At 45.3% G+C, this 13,068-nt stretch overlaps 1 protein-coding gene across 2 annotated transcripts in view; it reads left to right on the forward strand.

Moving 5' to 3' along the window:
• LOC147688904 (ATP-dependent translocase ABCB1-like) overlaps positions 1 to 13,068 on the forward strand; it is a 509,764-nt gene that overhangs the window by 113,353 nt on the left and 383,343 nt on the right. For both annotated transcript variants that reach the window (XM_086941799.1, XM_086941800.1), the window contains exon 5: positions 10,532 to 10,574. In XM_086941799.1, the coding sequence (XP_086797925.1) occupies positions 10,532 to 10,574 (43 nt within the window). The remainder of the gene's footprint in view (positions 1 to 10,531; positions 10,575 to 13,068) is intronic.

Here is a 13,068-nt window from a genome sequence, read left to right on the forward strand (position 1 = left end):
CATCCCCCCCCCACACTCACCGGCCTCTTTCCAAGTGTTCCGTGTCCCTCTCTCCCTCGGCAGCCAGTGGGTCAGTCTCGTTTTTTTTGTGTTCTACTCATCTCCCTCACTTCCGTGCACTCTGGGACCAGACCAGCCTCTCCGTATCACAGAATGGGCGGAGCGAGCGTCTGCCTGTGACTACGCGCATGCGCCTTGTTTTTTTTAGGTGGCGTCTGTTAGAATGCCCGTGTGCTCGTTAGTGTGCCTAGAAATTGAGGCTATTGCACTTTCTGGGGCACAGAAAGGATCGCATGCATGGCTTTTTTATAAGAAACAGTTCGTTAAATGATGCCCTGGAAATGACTACCCTTTTGCCGGGTGCCCTCTGTTAAGCGCCTCGGGTGCTGTTTATAGAACGGTAGTGGGGAAACCTACCCCTCCAAATACCAGTAGATGGTTCCAAAGTATGACCCACCACCCAGCTACTCCCCTCACGGCTGGGAATCATCCAACTGTCCCCCACAAGGCCGGATCTGTTACCACCACCACAAGCCTGGCATACAGTAAGCAGCACCCTGCCCCCGAATATCTGGGAAGAAAACACGAGCTCCCGTAATACGCTGACACAGCTGCAGCAGGCTGGCCATGGAAGGGAGGGGGGGGGGTCACAGCAAGTCCGGCCTGGGAAACCACATCTGTTGAGCTATTCTAACACAGCTAAGAATAAATACCAGCAACAACAAAAGTGATACTTACCCACTGGGTGATGCGGAAAGAAAGTTAGAACTTCGAAGATCATTCACCCTGATGCATCCCTGTCGCTGGCGCATCACACACAAGGAACAATAAAGAGCAGAACACTGACACATACAAAGGTCCAGGGTCCTCTTCCACAGCTAACAGGACTTTGAAGCCATCAGTCTAATCTCACGCCTACACTCTCACTGCTTCCCGATCTCTGGAATGGCATCACTCTATCGCGCAAAGGCATGAAAGTAAGATAAGAAAAAGCAAAACTGTCAAAACCAGCTGTACCAATCTATGACGGAAGGTGCATCAGGAACAATGCTCCTAGGTTCTAGAGAATTATCAACCAATCAGCTGCGAGAGGTGGTCTGATATCAATACAGGGGGGGGGGAGAATAAGTCTTTGAAGGCCCTAGTCCTTGATGCAAGGACTATGCCATGCACCAGTAACTTCACCCACAATTCAACGTTCTTCAGTCACCCACCGAAATCCACCCAACATTCACCAAGAGAAAGGTAAAATAACATAAACGAGATTACAGAAAGAGGATGAGAAGAAGATAGAAGCACGACAGTGAAGAGATGGGGGGGAGATGGGGAGAGAAAGATGAAAGACCTTGGAAAATATGTTTACAGAAAGGGAAGAGAAAAAATACCTTTAAGTGCAGTATAAACCCCAAAAACTGTTTTAAACTAGTAGCATACAATCTGAAGGCAAATTAGGCACCAACAGTGTAAATTAAGCCAAGCAAGTTTGGCAAGGCTCGGTGAAAATGACTGCTTTACAGGACACACTGGACCACTGATTCCAGATGCCAGAGTATGGGTTAACCTATGCGCACAACTTGTAAGGCCCTCAACAAATTCAATAAATAATCTTACGAAATGTAAGAGTTTTCTTCTAACCAGGTTTTAGAGTGCTGATTATCCAGACTATATATAGTGTCCTTCTGTGACTTTATGGCACTTTCAACCTTATCGCAGAAGCAACGGCGCTCCTACCGAGGCGGAATCTCATACAGGGAAAACGTTATTTCTGTAGAACAAAGATAAGTCGGGGACCAGTGCTTTTTAAGTGGGATGAAAAAGATGGTGGGACTCTTAAACTGGTGTGGATTGAGAAACTTTTACACGAGGCGTGGGCTATGTAAATATTTCATAAAACAGCATCCGCAATTGACAAAATCATAAATGAGGCCTCACTGGACAAAGCATATTACAAATCAGCAGGTTGTGTTATTTAACATTTTATATAGCAGCTTTATCTAGGCCATAACCAATAAAAAACTTTAAAAAGTGAATGGACACTAGGTGGTAATACTTTATGTACTCAGTTAAAATGAAATAACAAATGAGGCACTGAAACACCAATGGTAAACCACAGTAGCCACCCGTCACTAGTATCTGTCACACAGGGGACGTCTGGTAACAATGTGTTGCAGTACTAGCATGTTAACAGGCAGGAAGGTGTAGGGTTTTTTTTCCAGCCGCGAATGACAGAAATAGAGGGAGTCATAAGGATCCAGTTTAAAGTCCAATTTCTTACTTTTACCGGGCCTGACCTGGTCCGACCAAATTAGAGCACTGGTTGGGGCACAGTGTTTGCTATATTCCTGTGTTCCTAGGAAACAAGTGTGGGCACCAGTCTCTGCCTCGTCTACTTCCACAGGTGTGAATAAATACCAGAAGGGCCGCACTGGCGTGCCTGGTGGCGCCCGACAGGATGAGGTAGTCCAACACTAGGCAATGAGCTGTGCAATGTGTTATGCTAGTGGACAGAATGAAAAACCAGGGCAATGTTGGACAGACTAATTCTAACAACACCCAAATCCAAAGGAACAGCAGACAGAACCCCATTTGGCCGAATAAACGAATAACGGCTAGTGATCCTAGACTGGACGTCAGACTAGAAGATGGAGTTTAGGCAGTACACGTCACAGCTGTGTCCGAAATGATGTATTGGGAAGAGTGGTGCCCCCCAACCTGGACTGTTGCAGGAACCCATGGCCTAGTACTCTTTCAGGTAAGTTTAGGAGCACTATCTCCCTATCAAAGTAGTGCCTGGATTAGGTGATTCCAGGTAGATGCAGAGATTTTTATGTTCAAAAGCCAGTCACTCTCTCGAAGTCCCTCATGTAGGATGCACCTCCCTGTACCCAGGCCTGGTTCCTATGGGCTTTATCTTTTCTACTCTCCACACCTCACCCTTTTTTCTCTGTCTCACCTTCCTCTCTCCCGACTTCACCCTCCTTTCTCTCCACTTCAACTTGCTGCCCCACCCACTTCAGCCCTTCCACCGACTCAATTACAATAACTTTTATTTAAGTATTAATTATTTTTAAAAAATGAAAGCCATTGTTATTTGTGATATCAATACATCGAAGTCACGTAAATACAACACATATTGCATTACAAATGCTATAGGTGTCACATTTGCAAAAGTTATAACTATTGGCACTGTCATACACAATGCCAATAACTCAAACTTTAATGCTACGAGACCTATTGCATTGTAAATGCTTGTTTCATTTTAGTGGTAAACTTGTCACTGTCAATGGCCTCTAAATAGCTTTCGAAGGTGTCCTTCCACTGTTGCCATAACATGGGAGGAGAACCAGGAGACAGAAAAAATGGTGGAGGGGCCGCTATATGATCCATAAACATACAACACGTGGGTGAGTTGCTCCCCACTCTGTTGAAGATTAAAATACACTATTGTTGAAGGCTGTTCACAAACTGAGTGGATCTACGTTCACAAGTATAATCCAATTGCTGTGTGCATCAGCGGAGTAAGTAAACTTAGAAGCTGAGCTCATTAAAAAAAAAAAAAATAAGCTGTGCTCATCAGCGTAAAATTATGATGCATAGAGTACCCAACATCCATAAATTAAACTGAATTACTATGCCGTGAGTGCATCTACACTCATGAATTAACTGTACTGCTGTGCGCATCAGCGAAACAAACAAAATAAAGCTGTGTGCATCAGCGTTAAGATCAACATGCTTAAATTAACATGAGTAGCTGTGCCGTGAGCGCACCAAAACTAAGGAATTAAACTGAACTGCTTTGCAAATCAGCGAAGGAGACAATGCAAAGAGCTGAACGCATTGAAGAATTGAGCTGTGCGCATCAGCGTTAAAGTCCGATGCGTAGCGTTGTTATGACAACGTAAACTTGCCAGCGCGTGTTTTCAAAATGGCCACATGCAACGTCCTCGCGTTATGTGCGGCAGGTAAGGCAGGGACAGGCAAGGCTGCGTGACGCTGCGACCTCACGGAAGAAGGCTCCTTTGGAACGGCTGCAGCGCGCGTACATACAAAGTGCCCCAACAGCGCGTGGACACAGCACGTGGACCGAAAAGTACGTCAAGGAGCCCGAACCGGCTCCTAGCACCACAGCAGAATGAAGGAAGGCAATCAGGAACGCAGAAGTGGCACTGCAGGCTCTACGGGGTTGCCAAGAGGAATCGCCAACAGGCAAACAGCATCGAACGTGATCCAGAAGAAAATAAAGTCGGGGCACAGCAGGAAGGGCGCCAGGATCACCAGGAATCGACGCAGGAACAGGAGAGCAGGACTGGCCAACTCGTTGCCAATGAAAAGAGGATCAGACCACAAGTAAGTTGGTACCTCATTTATTTGTGACCATTCCTGACAGCTCCCAGCCAGCAACTGCCAGACTCCCCACGTTCTGTGTTCCACACAGGGAACATGGACGTAGAGAGATTCTAATGAGACTCAAAGGAGATCCCAACACTCAGTCATTAGTAACTGCAAATAGAAACATAAGATTATGCAATGTCTAGTAAATACCTCTAAACCAGAAACGCTTCTGTTTGAAAGTGATAGTACTCACCAATAGTGGAGTGTGTTTGAGCTTCACAAGGGAGGAAGAACAAGGCTTAATTCAGCAACCTCTCACTGTCCCCCTGCTAGAAGACGAACGAAAAACACAGAACATTCAACATACATATGACTGTTAGCTGAGCAACCTGGATACCTTTCCAAATTAAATGCATGTACATAACATCGTACAAACAGGTATTGTAGGCTGTAAATCTTTTAAAGTACGTTTATAGCCTTTGATGAGTAGACAATATACCACCTGGTATATATGGAGTGTCAAGTATCTGCTGTTGATAATTTCTCTAGACAAACAAATACTTTGACCTTACACCAGCCTGAAACAAGAGCTGGTTCCTGAATAATGAAACGGACTGACGATTTGTTAGTAAATCACAAAGGCGGCGTGTCAGCCACCAAGCTCAGAGTGATAGGAAATTGGAATGGCGGTGTCTGAGACACCTTTACCCCATCGGGTACTACAAGAAGTCTGGATTCCTCTGTCCTGGCACAGCCAACCCTCACAGGATAATCTGCTGTGTTTCCTCCTTCAGTGCCGCTTCCATAGCCAGCGTCATTTCCTGTGTGCATGCGACGCGACGCACAGGCTTCTGGGTACTGTAGTTCCTCTTATCTACGGGGCGAAGAAACAGCCGGGTTCTCTGTTCCGCTAGCCCGCTTGCAACCTCTGGTAGATGGAGACGACCCTCTGCCAGAATTCCCTTCATTTCAGCCCTTCCGAAGAGTGGTCAGCGGTCGTCAGCACCGGGACGTGACACGCACTGGGCCTCTAAGGGTATTCATTTCTTGAAAGATCTTGGATTTCCACATTCCCCACTCTCTTTTAGGGAATTAATAACTCACTTCAACCTACTGTACTTAGATCTTTATGACTTCCTTAAACTTAAAGTCTGTCTATCCAAACTCAGTCTCCCATAAAGTGAGCCCTCTCTTTTCAAATCCATCTTGACCTTTAATAAGTCTGGTCACCAAGCTTCCAAGTTCGATCACCTCTTTAAACCGAAATCTACTAACCTTTCCTTGAGACTTCAGGCAAATTGGACCCTCTGAGTCTGTCAATCTTGAAACCTGGCACCTAAAATGGCAGGCAGTTGTCTCTTACATAATGTTTCCCTCCCTCTCCCTATTCTGCCTACTACACATGACTTTTTGGTCTCTGGCCCAACTCAACAAGCTCTCCCTCAGGGATAACCCATCTTGCTGGAATTGTAACAATCTGACAGGTGACCTCCTGCACTTTCTCTTTTACTGCATTGCGGTATCTCCATTTTGAGATTCTGTATTCAATTTCATTCACACCCTATGTGGGGCCCAGGCAGAAAGAATTTCCTATCCCTAATCAATGGATTCCTTGACCCCAAAAACAATTCCCCTAGCGATAGCCTCCTGCTCGATATCCTTCTAACCACTGCCTGTAAAACAGTAGTCCCTAACTGGAAAAACACAGCAGCCACCACTTTTTGCTTCTGGTTAAACGGGGTCTTCCTCCTGAGAGACGCAGACAGCGCTCCCCTCCGAGGCTTCCCATGGATAGTGTGTAAAACCTCTGTCTGAAAAATCCCTTGACAAATACTTTGCTACCACCAGATCTCCTTGAAGCCCTAATGTCAGAGTTGTCCTTTCTATACCTTGATGATCATCGTCTCAGGTCTGTGATTGCCCTGAACAAGCAAGCTATGTTCTCCTCAATAATGCCTGACTCCAAGTCCCCGATCTCTGCTCTGTCTGGCTGACCCGCAATGAAATATATACTGCAATATATCTGTAACTATGTACTTTGTTCTCTAGCTGAGCTGCTCTTCTCTATATATCAACTTACTCATCCACCTACTGGTTCTTATTTTTCTTCAACTTACTATCTCCCTACTTCACTGTCTGGTAATTTATAGAGTGCTGTATTTTATACTGTCTTAATTTGATGCGTCCCGTCTTGGTTCTGAAATATGATTATGATTATTCTGCACCAGCCTACCAACCTGGCTCCTCTATACCAGTCTTTGGCTCTTCAACATGCAACTTTTGTATTGTTCTGTTCTTCGTTCCTCCCTTGCTCATTTGTTGTTGAAAATGTTCAATAAAATTCTCCGAAAAAAAAAAAGGAATCTGCAGCTAGATAGTCTCTACAAGAAAGAGCTTTGCTGAAGATAAGTAACTTGTTCTTCTATGATGATGGACCATGCAGGGGCGTAGCTAGAGCTTGTGGCGCCCGGGGCTACCCCTCAGATTGCCGCCCCTTGGGGGAGGTGCTGGGGAAAAAGGACGGTGAGCACTTGAAAGATGTCAGTCTCCGAGGAGAGACACGTAGTATTGCTGCTAACAGTTACCTCGATCATGAAAGTTACATTTAGTTTATTTATAAAGTTTTATATAGCGCGAACTTGAACCCGAAGGATGTCAGAGTGCTTTACAATTTGAGGCAAAGGTAACAAATCAGAACATTAGTCTAACATGGGGAATCTATTGGGCATTGAGATGTTTACGGTGCATATTGGATTCTGTACCAGTTGCAGCACATATCAAACACATGAAATGCGTTCATGTACCTGTGAGTACTGGTACATTTAAAGCACTGCCACTGCCCTTTTCCCTATGACCAGGCTCATCATGTCTCTTGCTGGTTCCGTGCCTTTACATCCAAATGTCCTCCTCCTCTCCACTTGCCTCATCTTTACCCAGCCTCTATCCTTCTCTCGCTGGCTCTGCCTCTCTTACTCCCATCTCTCGCTTACAATCTCCACACAAGTCTTAAATTTTTTCACTGGTCCCTACATATATATACTGGTCCCTACACATATATATATATATATATATATATAATCCAAAAACACGTGTTAAGAAGAAATGCACCAGATTTTTGAAAGTACACATTTGTGTTAAAATGCAATTTACAAGTCCATAAATAATTTCAGAACTCAGCTACTATCTTGCATTTTTATCTGAAAAAGCCACATTCCTAACTTCACCTGTCACCTCACTTTACATTCCTCCCTCCCTTGTCCTTTTATGTCTCATCTTTCTCCCAACCAAAGGCATGACCAGTTTCATGGGAGCTAATTCCTGGAGTGTTCCAACGGTCCCTGCTGTGCATTGCCCTATGGCCAGGGCTAAATTCACACCAATTGTCCCAGTACCCTGGTCAGTCCCTGACCCTGTTATCTTGTAAATGCAGCAATTTGTGCGTGGCACTCAAAGGAAAGCAGCTCTGGTGCTAAACAAAAAGCGCCTTTGTGAAGGTCGAGTATTGTATTGCACTGCCACACGCTTTAGTAGTGCCAGTCCAATACACTAAATGGGACTAGATGACTATCTGGCAGTCCCAGCCCATTTCACTCACCTAAGGGCCTGTGAGTGAGTCAGCCATCTTGGGCATTTGCACCAGCTGCAGTTTTAAGATCTTCTCAGAGTGTTTCTCTATGCTTGCCTGTGCTCAAGTGAGTCTAATTTCAAATGAAATATTTATAAGTTTCCCTCGTCTTCACTGTATGGCTTGCAAGACAGTGTGTCACTCATAGTAGTTGAAATGCCACTCATTACTGAAATTATGAAGTCAGATGTCGTTACGCACAGCATAGGTAGCGATTTGAAACCTTGGCCAGCAGCTATGCATCATAGCCCCACCACCACCCTGGTGGTATGTCTGTGTCTGCCGTGCCCCCCTGACTGGACTCGACTCCGAATCGATCCGACTCTCACAGTGCTCACCTCAATCAATTCTAGTCGTGTGCACTGTCTGCAGGGCTGGTCGACTTGTGTGTCTGTCGAGCAGAGTGCCGAACACTGAGCATGTAGCACGGATGAAAGAATAAATGCTACCAAATTTGACACTGCTACATTGACAAACGACCGTGTTAATTGCTTGTTTATCTAATTTAAAAGTGGATTTTTTTCCGATCAATACATTTTAAATCACGCACTATCATAAACTCTACTCTACCGGGCTTCTACAGTTCCCTGTAGAGGTTTGTTCCAACTGGTGCAAAAAGCATTAGCCCTCCATTTCCCCATCGAAATTCGATCTGGATACTATGGGGCAATTCACAAGGCAGTTGTAAATCTCCCGACGATTGGTATTGCCATAATAGAGAAATAAACCTATGCATTGCAGAGATGCCCCCCGCCCCACAGCCACAGCCCACAGACGAGAGACAGTGAGTACTGTGTAGCAACAGGGCAGCTGCAGCAGGGCCAGGGCAGGCAGGCAAGTCAAAGGTTAAACAAACTTACGGCAAGATTCGAAGAATGGTGGTGGTCTCTCAGTCTCCACACTGACTCCCGGACCTCAACACCGGTTAAACTTACGGCAAGATTCGAAGAATGGTGGTGGTCTCCACACTGACTCCCGGACCTCGACACCACGGGAGGGGCCGGCGGTGAGTGCGCAGCGCGTAACGCATCACCAGTGCAGCGGCGAGAGCGAGGGCTGGCCCAAAATGTTACAGGGCCGTCATCATTGGTTGCGGCTGTGCGCACCGCGCACGCTACCTGATTGACGGCCCTGTGAGCGAGGCTGGGAGGGAGGGAGGTGGTGGGGCCCGGCCGGGGCCCGGGGGCCCGCCCTGAGAGTTGATGATGACGTCTTGATCAGGTGCTTAAAGATGGCCGTGAGGGAGCAGTACAGTGAATTACCTCAAAAAAAGTCGAAATTAGAAAGTGAAAGGAAGAAGCATTTATATTCTTTTTTTGTGTATGATTATGCGGGTGTTTGAATTTATTTGAAGCCATATTATCTTTCCTCCCCAGGATCTATGTAGCGGCGCTTTCCAGGACTCCCTTTTGATGACCCCTTCATTCTAAGATTGCCGTTGTAACTTCGTCTGTGGAGTGAGATAAACAGGCAGCAAATCGATGCGCAAGAGTAAACATAATCACCTGAGCACTCACAACAAATTAAAGCTTAGTTGTGTTGCTAAAAATGGACGCGAGCAACAAGGCATAGGCCGCCAATAATCAATTGCAGGGTTCTGCTTCAAGTTCGAATCGGAAGTGGAACCAAAGAGTCGCATTGCGCAAACAACATATTTATAATTAAATACATTATGCATGGTGTCATTGGTGTGTGTGCTTATCAGAATGGGTGGGAGATCGGAGATGGGATGGCTGGTGTCTGATTTACTAACTGACGGGTCAGGTTTCACCGTTCGTCACAACACCGCACGACGGCCGGCCCTGCCATGGGTCAAGTGTCCTGCCTGGTACTGGCGGTCGGTGAGCACACCTGGTCTGTTTGTAAATAATTGTGCAGTTGTGCACCTTCTCAACTCGGACTGAGCGACGACGTCTGCTGAGAGATGCGGCGGCATAGCCAGAGCTCAGCTGTTGCATAGCATTTGACATGGGGAAGCAGCAGGTTCGATATATTATGTCATTGCTGGTCATTGTCATGTCCTGTAGTAAACTAGGCTCAGCTGAGCAGGGCCCACGGCGCGCCGCCCTAGTCACAACAGCTGAGCTGACAGCTCACGGGCCTCGGCCGGGCCTCTCCTCTCCAGTCAGTCAGTGAGAGTGCCGGCCGCCTCAGCCGCCTCAGAAAAGGTGCCGCCTGGGGCGGACCGCCCCCCCCGCCCCCCCCTAGCTACGCGGCTGGGACCATGTACATATCATGGTATGTCACTTTAGAATCTATGTAACTACTTCTATAGGTGCAATACTGTTCTTTACTGTACGTCACTCTGATACCCTCGGGTGACATAAACTCTCAAATAAATCAAAACATATTTAAAACAAATATTTTACTTAATTTTAAATATATCAGTCAGTTTACAGTTTTTGGATTCTCTCGCACTTCTTCCTTTAAACTTGCAACAAACGTGATCAAAATGACTGCATATGTTTTTCAGGTGTCTAAATGCAACAAAACTAACATGGTTTTTAAATGTTTAACAAACTGCTGTTGGTTATACATGATTATATTTGAACCTGTTTCTTTTCTTTTCTATAGACTTTCTCAACGTGACTGAGACACTGCAGGAACAAATGACAAGGTAATTTGGAACATATAATCTCCACTTTGTGTATTATGAATGGTGGTATATAAACCTAGCCAGAAAGCAGTGAAGCGCTCTTCAAGAAAAAGGGTTTGGAATAAGAATTTGGGAGAGAGAGAGAGGTAGAAGAGAGAAGGGGAATAGAGGGAAAATGGAGGTGGCGAGTGAGCCAGTTTTAGACTGTAGGGCAGCCCCAGGAAGGAATAAAGCAGCATTAATACTTAAGAGGTATGAGGACATTCTCTTCATACTGAGATCAGTAATGAGTGGTTACAGTTCAACTAGGAACTGTTTCAAGAAATGTGTGTGCCGCTCATTTTGGAACTGAAGAAAGGATAGAGCCTACCTGCTCTGGACTCGGCAGCAGCTCAAGCCCCTAAGGCCTTCATTACGAGCGCCTCCAAATTCTCATTGGGGCAGTGACATTAGTTACTGGCCCATGGTTTCTGCCCTGCACATTTGGCCTTGCACAGCAGGGTTGGATGCAGGACCTAATCTCCATGCCCTGCCATGAAACCTCTGTGCTCTTGCAGGCAGGGAGACAGAGAATTGCTCCCACCTGGTAGCAGCAGAAAGAAACCATGCCTCCTTCGAGTGGGAGCAATGCCGGCTTCTGCTGCACCCCAAATGGATGTTTGCTGGGGAGCTGACACGGCTGCAAGGGCCATTGGGCTCCCCAAATGGGCCCAAAATCAAAATGATGTGGAGTAACCTTGGGGCAACGCACTGCTTACATTTTTTTAAAGGTGTCTGGCTCCTGCATGGCCCCATAGAATGGGGTCACTTGCAGGGAGTTGGAGGGGTTGCAAAGGCCAGGAAGGGAGGCATAATAATTGAGCAGTCTGAGCCACAGATTATGATTCACTGCTTTTAGCAAGAAGCACCCAATAATGCTCTAGACCTTTTTTTAAATAGAGTTTTTAGAAGGGGCAGGGGCACCACCAACTATTTCGTAGCGCAGCTGCTCCCCAGCAACATAAAAAAAGAAAGTAAGCTCAGGGGTCATTGAAACCAAATATTTTCATATTTTTTAAAGCACTACGAGCTGGAGCTGTTTGCTTTCAGCTAGAGTGCAGGGCCCCTTAAGGTGGGTTTTGTGGCTGCACTTTATGGCCTGAAAAGTGTTAGAAGAAAAATTTGAAGACACGTTTTACGTGTATTTTTTTAATAAGACTTCATTTGAATATAACAATGACAATCCCTTTTTATTAAACTTTGTATTGTGTGAATTTATATAATGTATACTTGATTAGTACTATTGCAGACATTTTGATAAAGATAGTAGTAGGTCTGCTTTATATATGGTAATGTGCGGCCACCTTCATAAAGCCAATAGGTCCACCTTTTATATTTTGTTGTGCTGACCATTTGACAAAGTCAGTAAGTTTGCCTTACTTAAAATTACACCCTTTATATTGTAGAATCATTTAGTCAGCCATATGCACCAGTGGGGGTTTGGGCGCAGGGCCTGGCCGTAGACGAAGCAGGAGGTACAGGGCCTACGGAATATTGGGCGCCAGTAGGGGGTCCCTGTGCCAACTGTGCACAGCTATGGACATATTACTTCACATTGAAAAACACTGCAATTCACTGAAAAAAACGAAAGTTAGGTTGACGTTGTAGTTAGGAATTGTAAATATATCTGCACTGCAATGGAGGTCCTACTTTACGTTAAGATTCACTGAAAAAACACAGATTAAATTGATGTAGGTATGAATTTCAATTACTTTCCATATTCCCTCACTCATGACATTTTCTATGCCATTGTTAATAACATCACTGCAACATCTGAAATGACTTAATTGATGACAACAATGTGTATTGCAAGTGTGCATTTGTTATTATTACTATGGGTTACAAGTTATTAGGGCTCGGGCCTGCCGTACACTGGGCAGCAGAGTCGCGCAGCGAGCCCTTTTTCGAGGGGAATTGAAAATGGACTTGGAAATTCCACGCAGTGCGTGGGTGTTATTTCCAAGGGAGCTGTCCTCTAAGATGCTCACCACAGATAATTCATGGGCACAAATTTTCTTCATTTCATATATCCGTTAATTTTTTTGTTTCTATTGCTTCCCAAATTGTTCTATTTATTTTTCCTTTTTTCTTTCCTTACTGCGCTCTTTTGCTCTTTTTACCCCTTCCGTATGTTTCTATTTCTTGCAATACCTTCATTCCCACCAATACGTTTCCTCGTTTCTGTTGCTAGTTCCTTTGGGTTCTTCTCGTTCCGCGGGGTCTTGTCTCACCTTAAAACGATGGTAATCTAAAACCAAAAAAAACAGTATTTCCAAGTGCCCCTGCTGTGCCATTGGCGCGAAAGAATGTATTTTAACTACTGAGTCGTGCCTGAACTAAGCTGCCCGCGGGATACTTTATTCTGTGGAATAAATAACAATATTTAATAGATAGACGAGTGAGAGTGACAGCAGAGTGAGAGTGAGAGACAGCAGAGTGAGAGTGACAGCAGAGAATGACAGCAGAGTGAGAGAGA

The sequence above is a fragment of the Lissotriton vulgaris genome, chromosome 10 (genome assembly GCF_964263255.1).
Source record: "Lissotriton vulgaris chromosome 10, aLisVul1.2, whole genome shotgun sequence".
Classification (NCBI taxonomy): domain Eukaryota; kingdom Metazoa; phylum Chordata; class Amphibia; order Caudata; family Salamandridae; genus Lissotriton; species Lissotriton vulgaris.